Source organism: Pongo pygmaeus, chromosome 15 (assembly GCF_028885625.2).
Source record: "Pongo pygmaeus isolate AG05252 chromosome 15, NHGRI_mPonPyg2-v2.0_pri, whole genome shotgun sequence".
Classification (NCBI taxonomy): Eukaryota; Metazoa; Chordata; class Mammalia; order Primates; family Hominidae; genus Pongo; species Pongo pygmaeus.
Genome location: NC_072388.2, coordinates 22,744,403 through 22,769,100, shown reverse-complemented (window position 1 = coordinate 22,769,100; position 24,698 = coordinate 22,744,403). Strand labels below are relative to the sequence as shown.

General features: G+C 39.8%; 1 protein-coding gene across 1 annotated transcript; it reads left to right on the top strand.

The window, feature by feature from the left end:
• The first annotated feature begins 21,409 nt into the window (after nucleotides 1–21,409).
• CTSG (cathepsin G) lies at nucleotides 21,410–24,151 on the top strand. The gene is made up of 5 exons (XM_054449085.2): nucleotides 21,410–21,491; nucleotides 22,257–22,404; nucleotides 22,859–22,994; nucleotides 23,170–23,424; nucleotides 23,859–24,151. Exons 1-5 carry the CDS (start codon nucleotides 21,437–21,439, stop codon nucleotides 24,030–24,032), a joined length of 768 nt encoding a protein of 255 aa, XP_054305060.1. The 5' UTR covers nucleotides 21,410–21,436; the 3' UTR covers nucleotides 24,033–24,151.
• The last annotated feature ends 547 nt before the right edge of the window (nucleotides 24,152–24,698 follow it).

Here is a 24,698-nt window from a genome sequence, read left to right as displayed (position 1 = left end):
AGGGGGAGAGTATTACATCAAGGGAATACCACATGGGAGAAAAGAATCTGAACAACAGCCTTCAGCCCTAGACCTTCCCTCTGACAGAGACTACCCAAATGAGAAGGAACCAGAAAAACAACTCTGGTAATATGACAAAGCAAGGTTCTTTTAAAAAAAAAACCCAAAAATCACACTAGTTTACCAGCAATGGATCCAAACCAAGAATAAGTCTCTGATTTACCTGAAAAAGTATTCAGGTTAGTTATTAAGCTAATCAGGGAGGGGCCAGAGAAAGGTGAAGGCCAATGCAAGGAAGTTCAAAAAGCAATACAAGAAGTGAAGGGAGAAATATTCAAGGAAATAGATAACTTAAAGAAAAAAACAATCAAAAATTCAGGAAACATTTGACACACTTATAGAAATGCAAAGTGCTCTGGAAAGTCTCAGCAATATAATTGAACAAGCAGAAGAAAGAAATTCAGACCTCAAAGACAAGGTCTTCAAATTAACCCAATCCAATAAAGACAAAGAAAAAAAAAAACAAGAAAATATGAACAAAGCCTCCAAGAATTCTGGGATTATGTTTAACAATTAAACCTAAGAATAATCTGTATTCCTGAGGAAGAAAAGAAATCTAAATTTTGGAAAACATATTTGGGGGGATAATCAAGGAAAACTTCCCCAGCCTTGCTAGAGACCTAGGCATCCAAGTACAAGAAGCACAAAAAACACCTGGGAAATACATCACAAAAAGATCATCACCTAGGCACATTGTCATTGGGTTATCTAAAGTTAAGACGAAGGAAAGAATCTTAACGCTGTTAGACAGAAGCACCAGGTAACCTATAAAGGAAAACCTATCCAATTAACAGCAGATTTCTCAGCAGAAACCCTACAAGCTAGAAAGGTTTGGGGCCCTATCTTCAGCTTCCTCAAACAAAACAATTATCAGCCAAGATTTTTGTATCCAGTGAAATTAAGCATCATATATGAAGGAAAGATATATTCTTTTCAGACAAACCCATGCGGAGAGAATTTGTCACTACCAAGCCACCACAAGAATTCCTAAAAGGAGCTTTAAACCTTGAAACAAATCCTGGAAAGACGGGACAACAGAACCTCTTTAAAGCATAAATCACACAGGACCTATAAAACAGAAATACAAGTTAAAAAGCAAAGAAAAACAAAGTACACAGAAAACAAATAGCACAATGAATGCAACAGTACCTCACATCTCAATACTAACATGTAAATGGCCTAAATGCTCCACTTCAAATACTTTAAATTTCATATGGAACCAAAAAGAGCCTGTATAGCTAAGACAATCCTAAGCAAAAAGAACAAAGCTGGAGGCATCATACTACCTGACTTCAAATTATACTACAAGGCTACAATAACAAAAACAGCATGGTACTGGTACCAAAACAGATATATAGACCAATGGAACTGAACAGAGGCCTCAGAAATGATGCCAAACATCTACAACCATCTGATCTTTGACAAACCCAACAAAAACAAGCAATGGAGAAAGGATTCCCTATTTAATAAAGGGTGTTGGGAAAACTGGCTAGCCATATGCAGAAAACTGAAACTGGACACCTTCCTTACACTTTATGCAAAAATTAACTCAAGATGGATTAATGACTTAAACTTAAAACCTAAAACCATAAAAACCCTAGAAGAAAACCTAGGCAATATCATTCAGGACATAGGCATGGGCAAAGACTTCATGACTAAAACACCAAAAGCAATGGCAACAAAAGCCAAAATTGACAAGTGGGATCTAATCAAACTAAGGAGCTTCTGCACAGCAAAAGAAATTATCATCAGAGTGAACAGGTAACCTACAGAATGGGGGAAAATTTTTGCAATCTAGCCATCTGACAGAGGGCTAATATTCAGAATCTACAAGGAACTTAAACAAGTTTACAAGAAAAAAACAAACAACCCCATCAAAAAGTGGGTGAAGGATATGAACAGACACTTCTCAAAAGAAGACATTTATGTGGCCAACAAACATGAAAAAAAGCTCATCATCACTGGTCATTAGAGAAATGCAAATCAAAACCACAATGAGATAGGATCTCATGCCAGTTAGAATGGCAATCATTAAAAAGTCAGGAAACAACAGATGCTGGAGAGGATGTGGAGAAATAGGAATGCTTTTACATTGTTGGTGGGAGTGTAAATTCATTCAACCATTGTGGAAGACAGTGTGGTGATTCTTCAAGGATCTAGAACCAGAAATACCATTTGACCCAGCAATCCCATTACTGGGCATATACCCAAAGGATTAGAAATCACTCTACTATAAAGACACATGCACACGTATGTTTATTGCAGCATTGTTCACAATAGCAAAGACTTGGAACCAACCCAAATACCCACCATTGATAGACTGGATAAAGAAAATGTGGCACATACACACCGTGGAACACTATGCAGCCATAAAAAAGGATGAGTTTATGTGCTTTACAGGGACATGGATGAAGCTGGAAACCATCATTCTCAGCAAACTAACACAGGAACAGAAAATCAAATACCACATGTTCTCACTCATAAGTGGGAGTTGAACAATAAGAACACATGGACACAGAAAGGGGAACATCACACACTGGGGCTTGTCGGGGAGTGGGGGGCTGGGAGAGGGATAGCATTAGGATACATACCTAATGTAGATGATGGGTTGATGGGTGCAGAAAACCACCATTGCACGTGTATACCTATGTAACAAACCTGCACGTTCTGCACATGTATCCAAGAAAGTAAAGTATTTTTTAAAAGATACAGAACTGCAGAATGGATAAAAACAAACCAACCAACTATCTGCTGCCTTCAGGAGACTCACCTAACACATAAGGACTCACATAAACTCAAAGTAAAAGGATGGAAAAAGGCATTTCATGCAAAAGGACACCAAAAGTAAGCAGGGGTGGCTATTCTTATATCAGACAAAACAAACTTTACAGCAACAGCTGTTGAAAAGACAAAGAATGACATGTAATAGTAAAAGGCCTTGTCCAACAGGAAAATATCACAATCCTAAAATATATGCACCTAACACTGTAGCTCCCAAATTTATAAAACAATTACTAATAGACCTAAGCAATGAGATAGACAGCACACAATAATGGTGGGGGACTTCAATACTACACTAACAGCACTAGACAGGTCATCAAGAAGGCCAACAAAGAAACAATGGATTTAAACTATACATTGGAACAAATGGACTTAACAGATATATACAGAACATTTCATCCAACAACCACAGAATACACATTTTATTCAACAGTGCATGGAACTTTCTCCAAGATAGACCATATAATAGGCCATAAAATGAGCCTCAATAAATGTAAGAAAATTGAAATTATATCAAGCACTCTCTCAGAGCACAGTGGAATAAAACAGGAAATCAACCCCAAAAGGAACCTTCAAAATCATGCAAATACATGGAAGTTAAATAACCTGATCCTGAATGAGCACTGGGTCAAAAACAAAATCAAGATGGAAATTAAAAATTATTTTATTATTATTATTATACTTTAAGTTCTATACCTATGGAAAATAAAAATTCTTTGAACTAAATGATGATAATGACACAACCTATCAAAACTTCCGGGATGCAGCAAAGGTGGTGCTAAGAGGAAAGTTCATAGCCCTAAATGCCTACATCAAAAAGACTGAAAGAGTACAAACTGACATTCTGAGGTCACAACTCAAGGAACTAGAGAAACAAGAAAAAACTAAACCCAAACCCAGCAGAAGAAAGGAAATAACCAAGATCAGAGCAGAACTAAATGAAATTGAAACAAAAAAAAATACAAAAGATAAATGAAATAAAAAGCTGGTTCTTTGAAAAGATAAATAAAATTCATAGACGATTAGCAAGATTAGACAAGAAAAGAAGACAGAAAATCCAAATAACCTCATTAAGAAATGAAACAGAAGACATTACAATTGACACCACTGAAATGCAAAAGATCATTCAAGGCTACTATGAACACCTTTATGCACATAAACTAGAAAATCTAGAAGAGATAGATAAATGCCCTGAAAAACATGACATTACTAGCTTAAATCAGGAAGAATTAGATACCCTGAACAGACGAATAACAAGCAAAGAAATTGAAATTGAAAAATTACCAACAAAAAAAAACATTCAGGACCAGATGGAGTCACAGCAGAATTCTACCAGACATTCGAAGAATTGGTACCAATCCTTTTGATACTGTTCCACAAGATAGGGAAAGAAGGATCTCTAATTCATTCTATGAAGCCAGCATCACCCTAATACCAAAACCAGGAAAGGACATAACCGAAAAAGAAACTACAGACCAATATCCTTGATGAACTTAGATGCTAAAATCCTTAACAAAATACAAGCTCACTGAATCCAACAACATATGAAAAAGATAATCCACCATAATCAAGTGGGTTACACACCAGGAAGCAGGGATGATTAACATATGCAAGTCAATAAATGTGATGCACCACATAAACAGAATTAAAAACAAAAATCACAAGATCATCTCAATTGATACTGAAAAAGCATTCAACAAAATTCAGCACCACTTTATGATTAAAACTCTCAGCAAAATTGGCATACAAGGGACATACCTCAATGTAATAAAAGCCTTCTATCACAAACCCACAGCCAACATGATACTGAATACAGAAAAATTGAAAGCAGTCCCTCTGAGAACTGGAACACAAGGATGCCCACCATCACCACTCCTCTTCAATACAGTATTGGGAGTCCTAGTCAGAGCAATCACACAAGAGAAAGAAATAAAGGGCATCCAAATGAGTAAAGAGGAAATCAAACTGTCACTGTTTGCTGGTGATAGAATTGTTTACTTTGAAAACCCAAAAGACTCCTCCAGAAAGCTCCTAGAACTGATAAAAGAATTCAGCAAAGTTTCTGGATACAAGATTAATGTACACAAATCTGTAGCTCTTCTATACACCAACAGCGACCAAGTGGAGAATCAAATCAAGAACTCAACCCTTTTTACAATAGCTTCAAAATAAATAAATAAATAAAATGCTAGGAATATACCTAACCAAGGAGTCAAAAGACCTTTACAAGGAAAACTATGAAGCACTGCTGAAAGAAATCACAGATGACACAAACAAACGGAAACACATCCCATCTTCATGGATGGGTAGAGTCAATATTGTGAAGATGACGACTCTGCCAAAAGCAATCTACAAATTCAATGCAATCCCAATCAAAATACCACCATCATTCTTTACAGAATTAGAAAAAAAACAATTCTAAAATTCATATGAAACCAAAAAATAGCCAACATAGCCAAAGTAAGACTAAGCAGAGAGAACAAATCTGGAGGCATCACACTACCTGATTTCAAACTATACTATAAGGTCGTAGTCACCAAAACAGCATGGTACTGGTATAAAAATAGACACATGGTGTAAAAATAGACACATAGACCAATGGAACAGAATAGAGAACTCAGAAATAAACCCAAATACTTACAGCCAACTGATCTTCGACAAAGCAAACAAAAACATAAAGTGGGAAAAGGACATCCTTTTCAACAAATAGTGCTGGGATAATTGGCTAGCCACAGGTGGGAGAATGAAACTGAATTCTCATCTCTCACCTTATACAAAAATCAACCAAGATGGCTTAAGGCCTTAAATATAAGACCTGAAACTATAAAAATTCTAGAAGATACCATTGGAAAAACCTTTCTAGACATTAGCTTAGGCAAGGACTTCATGACCAAGTACCCAAAAGCAAATGCAATAAAAACAGACAAATAGTTGGGGCTTAATTAAACCACAGAGCTTCTGCATGGCAAAAGGAACTATCAGCAGAGTAAATAGACAACCCATAGAGTCAGAGAAAATCTTTGCAATCTATATATCTGACAAAGGACTAATATCCAGAATCTACAACGAACTCAAACAAATCAGTAAGAAAAAAAATCCCACCAAAAAGTGGGCTAAGCACATGATAGGCAATTCTCAAAAGAAAATTTACAAATGGCCAACAAACATGAAAAAATGTTCAACATCACTAATGATCAGGGAAATACAAATCAAAACAACAATGCAATACCACCTTACTCCTGCAAGAATGGCAATAATCAAAAAATCAAATAACAGTAGATGTTGGCGTAGATGTGATGAACAGGGAACACTTCTACACAGCTGGTAGGAATGTAAACTTGTACAATCACTATGGAAAACAGTGGGGAGATTCCTTAAAGAACTAAAAGTAGAACTGTCATTTGATCCACGAATCCCATTACTGGGTATCTACCCAGAGGAAAAGAAGTCATTATACGAGAAATGAGCTTGCACACACATGTTTATAGCAGCACAATTCACAATTGCAAAATCATGGAACCAACCCAAATGCCCATCAATCAACAAGAAGATAAAGAAACTGGTATATTTATACAATGGAATACTACTTAGCCATAAGAAGGAATTAATTAATGGCATTCACAGTGACCTGGATGAGATTGGAGACTATTATTCTAAGTGAAGTAACTTAGGAATGGAAAACCAAACATTGTATGTTCTCACTGATATGCAGGAGCTAAGCTATGAGGATGCAAAGGTTTAACAATGATACAATGGACTTTGGGGACTTGGGAGGAAAAGTGGGAGGGGAGCAAGGGATAAAACACTACAAATATGGTGCAATGTATACTGCTTAGGTGATGAGTGCACCAGAATCTCACAAATCACCACTAGAGAACTTACTCATGTAACCAAATACCACCAGTATACCAATAACTTATGGAAAAATAAAAAATAAAATAAAATAAAATGAAAAGACATCTCATGCTCAGGAATAAGAAGAAATAATATTGTGAAAAATAACCATATTACCCAAAGCAATCCCTATATATGAATTCCATGCAATTCCTTTCAAAATGTCAATGACATTTTTCACAGGTATAGGGAAAAAATCCTAAAATTTATATGGAACCATAAAAGATCCTGAATAGCCAAAGCAATCCTGAGCAAAAAGAACAAAGCTGGATTGCTTGCAGGGGTGGAGCCAAGATGGCCGAATAGGAACAGCTCCAGTCTACAGCTCCAAGCATGAGTGAGGCAGAAGATGAATGATTTCTGCATTTCCCACTGAGGTACCAGGTGCATCTCACTGGGGATTGGCAGACGGTGGGTGCAGGACGGTGGGTGCAGTGCACCGAGCCTCAGCCAAAGCAGTGTGAGGCATCACCTCACCCAGGAAGTGCAAGGGGTCAGGGAATTCCCTTTACTAGCCAAGGAAAGGGGTGACAGGTGGCACCTGGAAAATTGGGTCACTCCCACCCTAATACTGTGCTTTTCCAATGGCCTTAGCAAATGGAACACCAGGAGATTATATCCCATGCCTGGCTCAGAGGGTCCTACACCCACAGAGCCTCGCTCATTGCTAGCACAGCAGTCTGAGATCAAACTGCAAGGCAGCAGCAAGGCTGGGGGAGGGGCGCCCGCCATTGGCGAGGCTTGAGTAGGTAAACAAAAGTGGCCAGGAAGCTGGATCTGGGTGGAGCCCACTGCAGCTCAAGGAGGCCTGCCTGCCTCTGTAGACTCCACCTCTGGGAGCAGGGCATAGCCAAACAAAAGCCAGCAGAAACCTCTGCAGACTTAAATGTCCCTATCTGATAGCTTTGAAGAGAGTAGTGGTTCTCCCAGCACACAGCTGGAGATCTGAGAATGGACAGACTGGCTCCTCAAGTGGGTCCTTGATCCCAAGTAGCCTAACTTGGAGGCATCCCCCCAGTAGGGTCAGACTGACACCTCACACGGTTGAGTACTCCTCTGAGACAAAACTTCCAGAGGAACAATCAGGCAGCAACATTTGCTGTTCAACAATATCCGCTGTTCTGCAGCCTCTGCTGCTGATACCCTGGCAAAGAGGGTCTGGAGTGGACCTCTGGCAACCTCAACAGACCTGCAGCTGAGGGTCCTGATTGTTAGAAGGAAAACTAACAAACAGAAAGGACATCCACACCAAAACCCCATCCGTATGTCACCATCATCAAAGACCAAAGGTAAATAAAACCACAAAGATGGGGAGAAAACAGAGCAGAAAAACTGAAAATTCTAAAAATCAGAGCACCTCTCCTCCTCCAAAGGAACACAGCTCCTCACCAGCAATGGAACAAAGCTGGATGAAGAATGACTTTGACGAGTTGAGAGAAGAAGGCTTCAGACAATCAAACTACGCTGAACTAAAGGAGGAAGTTCAAACCCATGGGAAAGAAGTTAAAAACCTTGAAAAAAGATTAGATGAATGGCTAACTAGAATAATCAATGCAGAGAAGTCCTTAAAGGACCTGATGGAGCTGGAAACCACAGCACGAGAACTACATAAAGAATGCACAAGCCTCAGTAGCCAATTCGATCAACTGGAAGAAAGGGTATCAGTGATGGAAGACAAAATGAATGAAATGAAGTGAGAAGAGAAGTTTAGAGAAAAAAGAATAAAAAGAAATGAACAAAGCCTCCAAGAAATATGGGACTATGTGAAAATACCAAATCTACATCTGATTGGTGTACCTGAAAGCGACAGGGAGAATGGAACCAAGTTGGAAAACACTCTGCAGGATATTATCCAGGAGAACTTCCCCAATCTAGCAAGGCAGGCCAACATTCAGATTCAGGAAATACAGAGAACGCCACAAAGATACTCCTCAAGAAGAGCAACTCCAAGACACATAATTGTCAGATTCACCAAAGTGGAAATGAAGGAAAAAATGTTAAGGGCAGCCAGAGAGAAAGGTCGTGTTACCCACAAAGGGAAGCCCATCAGACTAACAGCTGATCTCTCGGCAGAAACTCTACAAGCCAGAAGAGAGTGGGGACCAATATTCAACATTCTTAAAGAAAAGAATTTTCAACCCAGAATTTCATATCCAGCCAAACTAAGCTTCACAAGTGAAGGAGAAATAAAATCCTTTACAGACAAGCAAATGCTGAGAGATTTTGTCACCAACAGGCCTGACCTAAAAGAGCTCCTGAAGGAAGCACTAAACATGGAAAGGAACAACCGGTACCAACCACTGCAAAAACATGCCAAATTTTAAAGACCATCGAGGCTAGGAAGAAACTGCATCAACTAAAGAGCAAAATAACCAGCTAACATCATAATGACAGGATCCAATTCACACATAACAATATTAACCTTAAATGTAAATGGGCTAAATGCTCCAATTAAAAGACACAGACTGGCAAATTGGATAAAGACTCAAGACCCATCAGTGTGCTGTATTCAGGAAAACCATCTCATGTGCAGAGACACACATAAGCTTAATATAAAGGGATGGAGGAAGATCTAACAAGCAAATGGAAAACAAAAAAAGCAGGAGTCGCAATCCTAGTCTCTGATAAAATGGACTTTAAACCAACAAAGATCAAAAGAGACAAAGAAGGCCATTACATAATGGTAAAGGGATCAATTCAACAAGAAGAGCTAACTATCCTAAATATATATGCACCCAATAAAGGAGCATCCAGATTTATAAAGCAAGTCCTTAGAGACCTACAAAGAGACTTAGACTCCCACACAAAAATAATGGGAGACTTTAACACCCCACTGTCAACATTAGACAGATCAACGAGACAGAAAGTTAACAAGGATATCCAGGAATTGAACTCAGCTCTGCACCAAGCGGACCTAATAGACATCTACAGAACTCGCCACCCCAAATCAACAGAATATACATTCTTTTCAGCACCACATCACACCTATTCCAAAATTGACCATGTAGTTGGAAGTAAAGCACTCCTCAGCAAATGTAAAAGAACAGAAATTATAACAAACTGTCTCTCAGACCACAGTGCAATGAAACTACAACTCACGATTAAGAAACTCACTCAAAACCACTCAGCTACATTGAAACTGAACAACCTGCTCCTGAATGACTACTGGGTACATAACGAAATGAAGGCAGAAATACAGATGTCCTTTATAATCAATGAGAACAGAGACACAACATACCAGAATCACTGGGACACATTCAAAGCAGTGTGTAGAGGGAAATTTATACCACTAAAAGCCCACAAGAGAAAGCAGGAAAGATCTAAAATTGACACCCTAACATCACAATTAAAAGAACTAGAAAAGCAAGAGCAAACACATTCAAAAGCTAGCAGAAGGCAAGAAATCACTAAGATCAGAGCAGAACTGAAGGAAATAGAGACACAAAAAACCCTTCAAAAAATCAATGAATCCAGGAGCTGGTTTTTTGAAAAGATCAACAAAATTTATTGACCACTGGCAAGACTAATAAACAAGAAAAGAGAGAAGAATCAAATAGACACAATAAAAAATGATAAAGGGGATATCACCACTGATCCCACAGAAATACAAACTACCATCAGAGAATACTATAAACACCTCTATGCAAATAAACTAGAAAATCTAGAAGAAATGGATAAATTCTTCAACACATACGCTCTCCCAAGACTAAACCAGGAAGAAGTTGAATCCCTGAATAGACCAATAACAGGTTCTGAAATTGAGGCAATAATTAATAGCCTACCAACCAAAAAAAGTCCAGGACTAGATGGAGTCACAGCCAAATTCTACCAGAGGTACAAGGAGGAGCTGGTGCCATTCCTTCTGAAACTATTCCAATCAATAGAAAAAGAGAGAATTCTTCCTAACTCATTTTATGAGGCCGGCATCATCGTGATACCAAAGCCTGGCAAAGGCACAATAAAAAAAGAATTTTAGACCAATATCCCTGATGAACATCGATGCAAAAATCCTCAATAAACTACTAGCAAACTGAATCCAGCAGCACATCAAAAAGCTTATCCACCATGATCAAGTGGGCTTCATCCCTGGGATGCAAGGCTGGTTCAATATACACAAATCAATAGTAATCCAGGATATAAACAGAACCAACGGCAAAAACCACATGATTATCTCAATAGATGCAGAAAAGGCCTTTGACAAAATTCAACAGCCATTCATGCTAAAAACTCTCAATAAATTAGGTACTGATGGGACGTATCTCAAAATAATAAGAGCTATCTATGACAAACCCACAGCCAATATCATACTGAATGGGCAAAAACTGGAAGCATTCCCTTTGAAAACTGGCACAAGACAGGGATGCTGTCTCTCACCACTCCTATTCAACATAGTGTTGGAATTTCTGGCCAGGGCAATTAAGCAGGAGAAGGAAATCAAGGGTATTCAATTAGGAAAAGAGGAAGTCAGATTGTCCCTGTTTGCAGATGATATGATTGTATATCTAGAAAACCCCATCGTCTCAGCCCAAAATCTCCTTAAGCTGATAAACAACTTCAGCAAAGTCTCAGGATACAAAATCAATGTACAAAAATCACAAGCATTCTTATACACCAATAACAGACAAACAGAGAGCCAAATCATGAGTGAACTCCCATTCACAATTGCTTCAAAGAGAATAAAATACCTAGGAATACAACTTACAAGGGATGTGAAGGACCTCTTCAAGGAGAATTACAAACCACTGCTCAATGAAATAAAAGAGGATACAAGCAAATGGAAGAACATTCCATGCTCATGGGTAGGAAGAATCAATATAGTGAAAATGGCCATACTGCCCAAGGTAATTTATAGATTCAATGCCATCCCCATCAAGCTACCAATGACTTTCTTCACAGAATTGGAAAAAACTTTAAAGTTCATATGGAACCAAAAAAGAGCCCGCATCGCCAAGTCAATCCTAAGCCAAAAGAACAAAGCTGGAGGCATCACGCTACCTGACTTCAAACTATACTACAAGGCTACAGTAACCAAAACAGCATGGTACTGATACCAAAACAGAGATATAGACTGATGGAACAGAACAGAGCCCTCAGAAATAATGTTGCATATCTACAACCATCTGATCTTTGACAAACCTGACAAAAACAAGCAATGGGGAACGGATTCCCTATTTAATAAATGGTGCTGGGAAAACTGGCTAGCCATATGCAGAAAGCTGAAACTGGATCCCTTCCTTACACCTTATATAAAAATTAACTCAAGATGGATTAAAGACTTACATGTTAGACTTAAAACCATAAAAACCCTAGAAGAAAACCTACTCAATACCATTCAGGACATAGGCATGGGCAAGGACTTCTTGTCTAAAACACCAAAAGCAACGGCAACAAAAGCCAAAATTGACAAATGGGATCTAATTAAACTCAAGAGCTTCTGCACAGCAAAAGAGAGTACCATCAGAGTGAACAGACAACCTACAAAATGGGAGAAAATTTTCACAACCTACTCATCTGACAAAGGGCTAATATCCAGAATCTACAATGAACTCAAACAAATTTACAAGAAAAAAACAAACAACCCCATCTAAAAGTGGGCAAAGGATATGAACAGACACTTCTCAAAAGAAGACAGTTATGCAGCCAAAAAACACATGAAAAAATGCTCATCATCACTGGCCATCAGAGAAATGCAAATCAAAACCACAATGAGATACCATCTCACACCAGTTAGAATTGTGATCATTAAAAAGTCAGGAAACAGCAGGTGCTGGAGAGGATGTGGAGAAATAGGAACACTTTTACACTGTTGGTGAGACTGGAAACTAGTTCAACCATTGTGGAAGTCAGTGTGGCGATTCCTCAGGGATCTAGAACTAGAAATACCATTTGACCCAGCCATCCCATTACTGGGTATATACCCAAAGGACTATAAATCATGCTGCTATAAAGACACATGCACACATATGTTTATTGCGGCACTATTCACAATAGCAAAGACTTGGAACCAACCCAAATGTCCAACAACGATAGACTGGATTAAGAAAATGTGGCATATATACACCATGGAATACTATGCAGCCATAAAAAATGGTGAGTTCATGTGCTTTGTAGGGACATGGATGAAACTGGAAACCATTATTCTCAGCAAACTATCGCAAGGACAAAAAAACCAAACACCGCATGTTCTCACTCATAGGTGGGAATTGAACGATGAGAATACGTGGACACAGGAAGTGAACATCACACACTGGGGCCTGTTGTGAGGTGGGGGGAGGGGGGATGGATAGCATTAGGAGATATACCTAATGCTAAATGACGAGTTAATGGGTGCAGCACACCAACATGGCACATGTTTACATATGTAACAAACCTGTACATTGTGCACATGTACCCTAAAACTTAAAGTATAACAATAATAAAATTTAAAAAAAGACACATGAAAAAATGCTCATCATCACTGGCCATCAGAGAAATGCAAATCAAAACCAAAGTGAGATACCATCTCACACCATTTAGAATGGCGATCATTAAAAAGTCAGGAAACAACAGGTGCTGGAGAGGATGTGGAGAAATAGGAACACTTTTACATTGTTGGTGGGATTGTAAACTAGTTCAACCATTGTGGAAGTCAGTGCGGCGATTCCTCAGGGATCTAGAACTAGAAATACCATTTGACCCAGCCATCCCATTACTGGGTATATACCCAAAGGATTATAAATCATGCTGCTATAAAGACACATGCACACATATGTTTATTGTGGCACTATTCACAATAGCAAAGACTTGGAACCAAGCCAAATGTCCAACAATGATAGACTGGATTAAGAAAATGTGGCACATATACACCATGGAATACTATGCAGCCATAAAAATTGATGAGTTCATGTCCTTTGTAGGGACATAGATGAACCTGGAAACCATCATTCTCAGCAAACTATAGCAAGGACAAAAAACCAAACACCACATGTTCTCACTTATAGGTGGGAATTGAACAGTGAGAACACATGGACACAGGAAGGGGAACATCACACACCGGGGCCTGTTGTGGGGTGGGGGGAGGGGGGATGGATAGCAGTAGGAAATATATTCAATGTTAAATGACGAGTTAATGGGTGCAGCACACCAACATGGCACATGTATATATATGTAACAAACCTGCACATTGTGCACATGTACCCTAAAACTTAGAGTATAATAAAAAAAAGATAAATAAATAAATAAAAAAGAACAAAGCTGGAGGCATCCCACTACTTGACTTCAAAATATACTACAAAGCTGTAGTAACCAAACCAGCATGGCACTGGCATTTAAACAGACATTTAAACTAATGGAACATAATAGAGACCCCAGAAATAAATCCATGTACTTACAGCCAGCTGATTTTTGACAGAGTTGCCAAGAGCATACATTGGGAAAATGTCACCCTCTTCAATGAATGATTCTGGCAAAACCAGCTATCCATATGCAGAAGAATGAAACTAGATCCCAATCTCTTTCCATATACAAAAACCAATTCGAAATGTATTAAAGCCTTAATTATAAGATCCAAATACAAAACCACTAGAAAAAAATATAGGAGTAATGCTTCAGGTCTTCAATCTAGGCAAAGATTTTATGGTTAAGACCACAAAAGCACAGGCAACAAAAACAAACGTAGACAAAATAGACTACATTAAAATAAAAGCCCTGCACAGCAAAGGAAACAACAGAATAAAGAAACAACCTGTAAATTGGAGAAAATATTTGCAAACCATTCATCCAACAAGGGACTAATATCCAGAATATACAAGAAACTCAAAAAAATCAACAGCAAAATAATAATAATAATCCTATGAAAAAGGGCAAAGGATAGGAATAGACATTTCTTAAAAGAAAATGGCCAACAGAGATATAAAAAAGTGTTCAACATCATTAATTACCAGGAAAATGCAAATCAAAACCACAAAGAGATATAATCTGACATCAGTTATAATGCTATTATCAAAAAGACAAAATATAAGGAATGCTGACGAGGTTGCAGAGAAAAGGAAACTGTTATTCACTGTTGGTGGGAATATAAATTAGTACAGCAATTATGGAAAACAGTATGGAGGTTTCACCAAAAAGAAAATAGAGCTACCACATGATCCAGCATTTCCACTACTGGGTATTTATCCAAATGAAAGGAAATCAGTATATCAAAGGGATACCTGCACTTCCATGTTTATGCAGCACTACCCACAATAGCAAAGATATGTAATCAACCTAAATGTTCACCAGTGGTTGAATTGATAAGGAAAAATATTACATATTTTATATATATATATATATATATATATATGTACACACACACACACACACACACACATCACGTTTACCTCTTTCTAACATCTACCCAGGATCTCAGAGGCACTGCTCAATCTTAGAAGTAAGCCTTTCTGCCAGGAAACATGAAGGACCTTGAATCTTTTTTCAAATCTTTCTCTGCCATAGCCAGAGCTTGTGCCTGTTTCCCTCTAACTACTCTGATGAGAAGATTTTAAGCAACTCTCAATGATTTTGCTACAGCAAATTATGTATTTCAGGACCCTCTGAGGGGTTCACTCTTTCCTTTGTCATGTTTTCTTTCCTACAAAAATGACAACACAGGCCAGTTCTTGGCAAGAAAGCATCTGGCTCCCTGAAGACAACTGTGGTTGGAAGACAATGACTCTGGCACAGCCGTCTCTCAGCACTGACACTTAATAAAGCAATCACAAGTTCATCAGTGGGAACTTCCCAAGGAGCTTCCAAAACGTCCTTTTAAGAGTGATTTTAAGGTAGCCCTGAGGTTTTGGAGTGACTCAGTACTGTGCTGGTCTCCTACAAAGCCAAGAGGAACTAGATTGGTTACTGACTAGAGTAGCATCAGAGGAAAGGAGGGGGATTTGACCTAGCAACAACTGGCAACTGCCTTCTCAGAGGATTTGCATTGTCGGTGGCTTATGGGGCCCAGGGAGGAGGTGGAAAACGTCCTACATTAATGTCCCAACATCCCAGAGGAGAAAAAAATTATAACTGACGGAAATGTAATAAAACAGTCAAAAGCAGATGTAACCAGCTATAGATATTGTGAAACATATTGGTCTTTTTGTTCAAAATATTACAATTTTTATTAAAATAAAAAATAAAAGTATGTGCCCCACTCTATTCATATATATTCCCCTCTCCATCTGAATGTTCCCTCTAATCCCCATCCTCTGGCAATCAGATTTTTTTTAAAAATGTATTACAAAATATACACACAAGAGAAGTTCATAAAACATAAATGGAGAGTTTAAAGAATAATTATAAGGTAAACTACATTTTATGTCGGGAAATTGGGTTTGTTCAACACTACTGATATCTGCCATATGTCTCTTCCTACTCAAAATGCCCTCTCTGCCCTCCAATTCCAGAGTTAACTACTATTCTGACTTTGGTGATAACTATTTCCTTGCTTTTCATTATACATTTATCATATATATATATATGTATTTCTATCCAATATAGTTTCATTTTGCCTAGTTTTGAACTTTATATAAATAAAATTAAAGTTGTCTTCTTGGGTTCTTTTAACATTATGCTTGTAAGATTCATTTGCATAGCTGCATGAAGGAAGAGTTTTATTTTTATGGCTACGCAATATTCCATTATATGAATATACTACAATTTGATTATTCATGCTGCTGTTGGTGGACCTTCCAAGTGTTTCCAGTTTGAGGCTATCATGAACATGCTGCTATGACCTTCTTGGACATTTATCTGGTAGAAATTTGCACCCGATGTTTCTCTAGGGTATATACCTAGGATTGGGAAAAGAGCCAACATGGTAGCTGTAACTGGTATTGCACTTTTTTCTTTTTTCTTTCCTTGAGACAGGGTCTTGTCTTGTCACCCAGGCTGGAATGCAATGGCACAATCATGGCTCACTGCAGCCTCAACTCCCACTTCAGCCTTTCAAGTAGCTGAGGTTACATGCCATCACACACAGTCTCGAACTCTTGGGCTCAAGAGATCCCCTCACCTTGGCCTCCCAAAGTGCTGGGATTACAGGCATGAGCCACCATACATGGCCTTCATTGTGCTTCAAATGGGTGCTTCTCTAATACCTAGTCAGAGTAACACTTTTTCATGTTTATTGACCACTTCGATTTCCTGTTTTGAGATAAAACTGTTCAAGTCTTTTGGCTATTGTTTTATTGAGTTAATTGTCTTCTTCATTGCAAGTTTTTGTTTTGTTTTGTTTTGTTTTATGACAGTCTCACTTTGTTGCCCAATGAGGCAATCTCCGCTTACAGCAACCTCAGCCTCCCCAGTTCCCCAAGCGATTCTCCTGCCTCAGCCTTCCAAGTAGCTGAGGTTACAAGTATGTGCCACCATCCTGGCTAATTTTTTTGTGTATATTCCTAGTAGAGACGGGTTTTCACCATGTTGGTCAGGCTGGTCTCCAACTCCTGACCTCAAGTGATCGACCAGCCTCTGTCTCCCAAAGTGCTGGGGCATGGGTGAGCCACTGCACCTGGCCAGATTTCTATGAGTTCTTTATGTAATTTGAATATAAGCCCTTTGTTGCTTATGTGTGTTTCAAGCATCTTTGCCTACTCTATGAATGGTCTTTTGTTTCTCTCAATTTAGATGTGTCAAATTCATCAGTCCTTTTCTTCATTATTAGTACTTTATATACAGTACTAAAATCTTTACCTATCATGAAGATGCTCTTCCATTATATATTCAAATCATTATTCCTACTTGGATCCATAATCTACCTAGAATAGGTTTTTTGATATTTTGGGAGAAGGTCAAGTTTTATTTTTCCACATAGAAAATATTTGTCTCTATAGGACACCATAAAGGCAATTTATTATCCCAGTACCATTTATTGGGTAGAAAAAAAGAAAATAGTCTTTTCCCTATTATGATGAAAGATGCAACATCCATCATAAATCAATCCATCCATGTGTATGTCAGCGTCCACATGCGTGTGGATCCTTATTTCTGGTCCGTTAGTCTGTTTCTATGCCTCATCAATACCACACTATCTTCATTCCCATGGCTTTGTTTGCAAAAACAAGTCTTCCATCTTATTCTCATTCTTTAATGGTGTCCTGGCTATCATTAGCCATTTGTTTTCCAAATATACTTACAATCAGTTAAGTTCCATAAAATACCTCTCGGTGCAATGAATCTATAGAGATCAATTTTGGGAGAGCTGACATTTTTACAATATTTATTCTCCTTCCAATCTATGAACATGGAATCTCTCCATGTTTAGGTCTTCTTGAATGTCTCTTCATTCAGTTTTATAATTTTCACCAAAGAGGTCTTTCACATATTCTTTTAGATTTACATTTAGTTATTTGATCATTTCCATGGCATTTAAGTATTATTTTCTAAAAATTTCTTTCTAACAGTGTTGCAGTACATGTAGAAATATGATTAATTTTTAAAACTGATTTTTTCTAGCAAATCTGTAAAACTCTTATTAATTATGGTAATTTACCTGTAGATGATTTTGGATTGTCTACGTATACTATCACTTCCTGAAATCATTACAATTTTGTTTCCTCTTTTCCTGTCTTTATACATTTCCATTTCCTACCTAACTGCACTGGCTAAAACCGCTAGTGTACTGTTGAACAGAACTGATAATAATTTGTATTCAGGCATTATTGTAATGTTTTGCTCTCAAAATAGGTTTTAACACTTTTCCATCAGGTATAATGATTGCTGTGGGAATTTTTTGATAACTTCTATCAGATTAAAGACATTTCTTTTTATTCCTAGTCTGCTAAGAATATTTTTAAGTAAATAAGGGTAAATTTTAGGCCTTCATTGTTTCAATTAAATAATCATACGATGTTTCTTCTTTAATCAGTTCATATGATGTGTTACAGCCATTTTGCTTTTCAAATGAAAAGTCAACTATGTGTTCCTAGAATAAACCCAAATTACTTATGATATATTAATATCTATTTGCTTATTGATTGATTTGGTTTGCATCAATATTCAAAAGTTATGTTGACCTATAATGTTTCATTTCTATATTGTCTCTATTGGGTTTGGCATGTAGGTTATGCTAGTCCCATAAAGGGAAGGGTAGCATCCGGTCTTCAGAAGAAACTATATAGCATTCTTTAAATATTTTCTACAGATTTCTCTTTAATGTGGTCATCAAAAACAAAAGTTGAAATTTTGTGGATTCAGCACATTCCCTTGGAACAACAGCAGCTTCCTAACTAGACTCTCATTATTCCTTCAACTTGATCTGATAGTCACTTCAATGCTGGTAGTTCTTCGAGGTTTGTAAGGTTTTTAGATATCTTAAATGGCTTTGATTCCTTTTAATGAGAAGATTGCATGAAATTCTAGGTCACTATTAATGAAATTTCCTAATCAATCTTTATTACATGACTGAATGCATATATTTTACTCCTCTTTTTTCATATGCGCAGGTTTTTCTTTATCCCTTTCTTCTATTTTTAAGTTAAACTAACATTTTTAAAACAAAACAAAATGTTGAAAATTTTTAATAAATTAAATTTTGCCAAATGCTAAGGCACTAATAAAGGTGCTATACTATTCTCTTTGTTCCCTTCTTCTTCACGTTACTTTTCAGATGCATAAAGACATTTTATAGAGCCTGTACAAGAGAAGAGGTTAAGCTCTGTGCAGCTCTAAAAATAAGTGAAAAAATTATATATTTATGTATAAGGAAAGGAACCCTAAGTTTCATGAGATTTTCAAGAGGGCCTATTGTACTGCATAAAGACTGGGAATTGTATCTCACACCAATCAGAATGGCTATTACTAAAAAGTCAAAAAATAACAGATGCTGGCAAAGTTGCAGACAAAAGAAAACACTTATACACTGTTGGTGGGAGCAGTTCAACCATTGTGGAAAGCAGTATGGTGATTCTTCAAAGAGCTAAAAGCAGAACTACCATTTGACCCAGCAATCCCATCACTGGATATTTACCCAGAGGAATATAAATCATTCTACCGTAAAGACACGTGCACACAAATGTTCACTGCAGCACTATTCACAAAAGCAAAGACATGGAATCAATCTAACTGCCCATCAATAGACCAGATAAAGAAAATGTGGTACATATACATTGTGGTACATTTGTGACATATGCAGTCATAAACAAGAATGGACTCATGACCTTTGCAGGGACATGGATGGAGCTGGAGGCTATTATCCTTAGCAAACTAACACAGGAAACCAAATAATACATGTTCTCACTTATAAGTGGGAGCTAAATGATAAGAACTGTGAACACAGAGAAGAAAACAACAGACAGTGGGGTAAGTGGAGGGAGAGGAGCAGAAAAGATAACTATTGAGTGCTGGGCTAAATATCTGGGTGATAAATATGTACAACAAACCCCCATAACATGTGTTTACCTATGTAACAAACCTTCACATGTACCCCCAAACCTAAAATAAAAGTTAAAAATAAATACATAAGTAAAAGATTTTAAAAATAAAAGACAGAAAAAAAGAGATTGGGAATTGTATTAGTCTTCAATTCTGCTATTTCTGCAAAAATTATACTGGATTATAACAGTTTTCTGTGCATACACAGAATCTTCTAAACATTTTTAAGTGTTTTTAATAATCCACTGTGTTACTCTGCAGTAATTTGCTGTTCTTTTCTCCCATTGTTGAGTACGTGGCTCTAATTCTTTTATAGGTAGCACAGCAATGAATGTACCTCCTTCTCAGAAGCTTTCACTCCTGGGATTAGGTTGATGGGCCTCTAATGTCACCAATGGAATGGGATCTTAGATATTTTCCAGCTAGGATACAACAGCTGCCAGTAAAACCAAATTACTAAGCCTTTTCTGCAAGCAAGGAGCCGTCTGGAACATAAGGACTTTAACCTTGGGTAGGAAGCAGGCAAGCAGAAGTCTTCAATTGTGTCATAATTTTCACTGAGGACTCAAGTGACCTAAGAAAGTAATTGTGATTGTCAGAGCCTTGTTCTTCCTTTTCTTTCTCCAGCCACATGCTTCACCTCCTCAGGAGAGTGCCTACGCAATCTGACTTGACAACTTCTAGAAAGAAATTGGAGCAACAGGGGTCTCAGCAGGGTGGTCTTGGGCCAAACACTGAAAGCAGGCAGGCTTACCCTTTCCTCTTCTGCCCCCTTCAACTTTTTCCTGATGTTCTTACCCACATCCCTCACCACACCACACCCTTTCATTCATCCTTGTCCCAGACTTATTAAGTGTATACAGATAAGAAATCCAGGGAACTTGCATTCATTAGGAGAAACCCAGAAATTCAAAAGCAATGATGCTCTAATCCCAGAGGAGTAGAAAACAGGAAGTGGGCAGCTGCCAGCTTTCTTGCTTTGCTGGAGTATTCTGGAATTTGATGGATTGAGGGTTCTGGACACAATGCCCCAAGCCCCTTCCTTGTTGTACTGGGTTCCTATTTCTGCTCTCGGCACTGACTTAGCAGCTGCACAAGAGCTCACTATGTTGGCTTGGATTACACCGTCTCACCCAGATCTCCGGCAGTTTGTGGGCAAACCTCCTGAGCAGTCTTGGGTGATGAAACCTTTCATGGTAGCAGGAGAATGGGACTGTGAATTCTCAATCCCCTGTCCCCACCCCTTCCTTCCTCTCTCAGGGCCTTAAAGTCTAGGAGGAGGAAGCACAGCAGCAACTGACTGGGCAGCCTTTCAGGAAAGATGCAGCCACTCCTGCTTCTGCTGGCCTTTCTCCTACCCACTGGGGCTGAGGCAGGTGAGTGACCATCCCCACCCTCAGAGGCCTGACCTCATCCCGTAGATTCTTGAGCCAAATTGCCTTGGTATATCCTAATTCTGTACTGTTGAGCAAGTTATTTGAATTTGTATTTCCTCGGTTTCCTCATCTATAAAATGAGAATAATATTAATACCGACCTTGTAGAGTTGCCATGAGAGTTAAATAAGTTAGAGTATTTAAATGTCTTGGAATTGCCCGCACACTATAAGTGCTATAAAAACATGTTTTGTATAAATAATTTGGCAGCATGTATCAGAGCCTACCTAGGAGGTAAGAATACAGCAATAACAGTACCATCAGCTCTTGTCTAGATTTTTAAACACCAGTCCCACGTGGTCTTGAATTGGACTCAGAGGGCTCTGGTAAGCTCTATGAGGATGAAAGTATAAGGGAACTTCAGGAACAATCCTGTACTTACAGCAAAGCATTCTCCTCAATACCTGAGGCTGAAGCTGGCCTTGCCTGGAACAAGGGTTGTTCTCCCTCTTTTGGAGAGGAGGAGGGAGCTGAGGCCTAGGATGGGGAAAAGGCCTCCTTTCAAGACAGCAGTGTTTCCTGTAGAACCCTGGAGCCCCCTCCCAATCTGCTGCCCCATAGACTCCAACCCTCAGCACCATCTCCTCCCTCTCCTGCACCCTCTCTCCTGCCATCCCCATCTTCCAGCCTTTCTGGAGCCACCTATCTGGTACCCACACTGCAGGTTCAGCAAGCATAGAGCTAAGTGCCAAATGCTTCCTTCCAGGGGAGATCATCGGAGGCCGGGAGAGCAGGCCCCACTCCCGCCCCTACATGGCGTATCTTCAGATCCAGAGTCCAGCAGGTCAGAGCAGATGCGGAGGGTTCCTGGTGCGAGAAGACTTTGTGCTGACAGCAGGTCACTGCTGGGGAAGGTGAGGAGCTAAGGAGATTCCTGGGCAGCCAGGAACACAGCCCTGGGGAGCTCATCGGAGGAAGAGCCATCTGAAAGAAGAGTTGTAGCAATGAAAGGGTGAAAGAGAGACCAAGTGAGTCTTTGCGGGAGGGAACAGGCCAGTGTAAATGAGGAGGAAAGGAGGATAAGATCAAAAAGAGCAAGAGGAAGAGATGGAAGACACATATTGGGGCTCAAAATATAAACTCAGGCTATTTATCAATTTAATCTGGGGGAGCAAACCTGAAGGCAACTACCACCCTGTCATCCCTAGCTCAGAGCTGCTGAGAAAGAGGATACAGCTGAGCCCCAGAGCCCTCCCGTCCCCTCGATCCTGGTTAGCTGCAGTCTTGCCCTCCCCGTGCTGTCCGCCTACCCTGCAGAGCTGGTGGACCATAGCTCCTGCAGCCCAGACCTACCTCTTGCTTTTGCAGCGATATAAATGTCACTCTTGGCGCCCACAATGTCCGGAGACGGGAAAGCACCCAGCAACACATCACTGTGCGCAGAGCCATCCGCCACCCTCAATATAATCAGCAGCTCATCCAGAATGACATCATGTTATTGCAGGTACCACCTACCTGGCCCTCTGGCTCCTTCCTAGTGTGTCCGGGGACAATGGAGGAGGAAGTGAGGGCAAGGCTCCGGGGTGGCGGGGAGGGCATGGGATGTGTACTGCACCAGCGACCCCTGACCCTTGGCTGGAGGCCCCAGCTGAGCGGCAACGCCTACATTCTTCCTCCAGCTGAGCAGAAGAGTCAGACGGAATCGAAACGTGAACCCAGTGGCTCTGCCTAGAGCCCAGGAGGGACTGAGACCCGGGACGCGGTGCACTGTGGCTGGCTGGGGCTTGGTCAGCATGAGGAGGGGAACAGATACACTCCGAGAGGTGCAGCTGAGAGTGCAGAGGGATAGTCAGTGCCGCCGCATCTTCCCTTTCTACGACCCCCGAACGCAGATTTGTGTGGGGGACCGGCGGGAACGGAAGGGTGCCTTCAAGGTAAGGCATGGGCATTGGCCAACACACTCCGGGAGAGAGGGGCCGGTGCAGAGCCAGGCAGTGCGAACAGATTCCATCCCCACAGCCTGAGCCTGGCGGCCAGACCAGGGTGGGCTGGGGATTGTTTTCCCCATCAACCTGGTCTCTGGGGGAATAGGAAGAAGACCCACAACACATACATAGGCAACATTCTCCTGGAGAAGGGAGAGGTACCTTGACTCAGATTGGGCTGGAGACAGTAACTAAGGCTGAGCTGAAGTCCAGCGACCGAAAAGATCCAGAGGCTTGGCTCCTGCACCCCACCGATCTTCCATCTCACACACACCCAGTAATTGAAGGGGCCCACACACCCCTGCCTTCCCTGAGAGCCCGGAGCTCAGGGCAGCAGGAGCAGGGAGGCCTGTCTTAGTCTCCCTCCCCCTCTCTACCTACAGGGCGACTCCGGAGGCCCCCTGCTGTGTAACAATGTTGCCCACGGCATCGTCTCCTATGGAAAGTCGTCAGGGGTTCCTCCAGAAGTCTTCACTAGGGTCTCAAGTTTCCTGCCCTGGATAAGGAGAACAATGAGAAGCTTCAAACTGCTGGATCAGATGGAGACCCCCCTGTGACTGACTCTTCTTCTCGGGGACACAGGCCAGCTCCACAGTGTTGCCAGAGCCTTAATAAACATCCACAGAGTATAAATAACCAATTCCTCATTTGTTCATTAAACGTCATTCAGTACTTAGTTTGTTTGGATTGCTACAGCAAAATAGCACAAATTGGGTGGCTTATAAATAACAAATTTACTTCTCACAGGTCTAGAAGCTAAGAAGTCTAAGATCAAGTCACTAGCAGATTCAGTGTCTAATAAGGGCCCATTTTCTGGTTCACAGACAACCATCCTCTCCCTGTGTCCACATATGGTAAAAGGGGCAAGGGAATTCTCTGATGTCTCTTTTACAAGGGACTTAGTCCCATTCAAAGAGCTCAGCTCTTACGACCTAATCACATCCCAAAGGCCCCACCTAATGCCATCACATTGGGGATTAGGTCTGGGAAACACAGGGAAACACTGTCTCTACACAAAAATTTTAAAATTAGCCAGGCATGGTGGCATGTGTCTGTAGTCCCAGCTACTTGGGAGGCTAAAGTGGAAGGATTACTTGAACCCACGAGGTTGAGGCTTCAGTGAACCATGCACTCCAGCCTGAGCGACAGAGCAAGACCCCATTCCAAGAAAAAAAAAAGAGACTGGCAAACCAAAAAGACAGAACTGAAATTCCAAAAAAAAA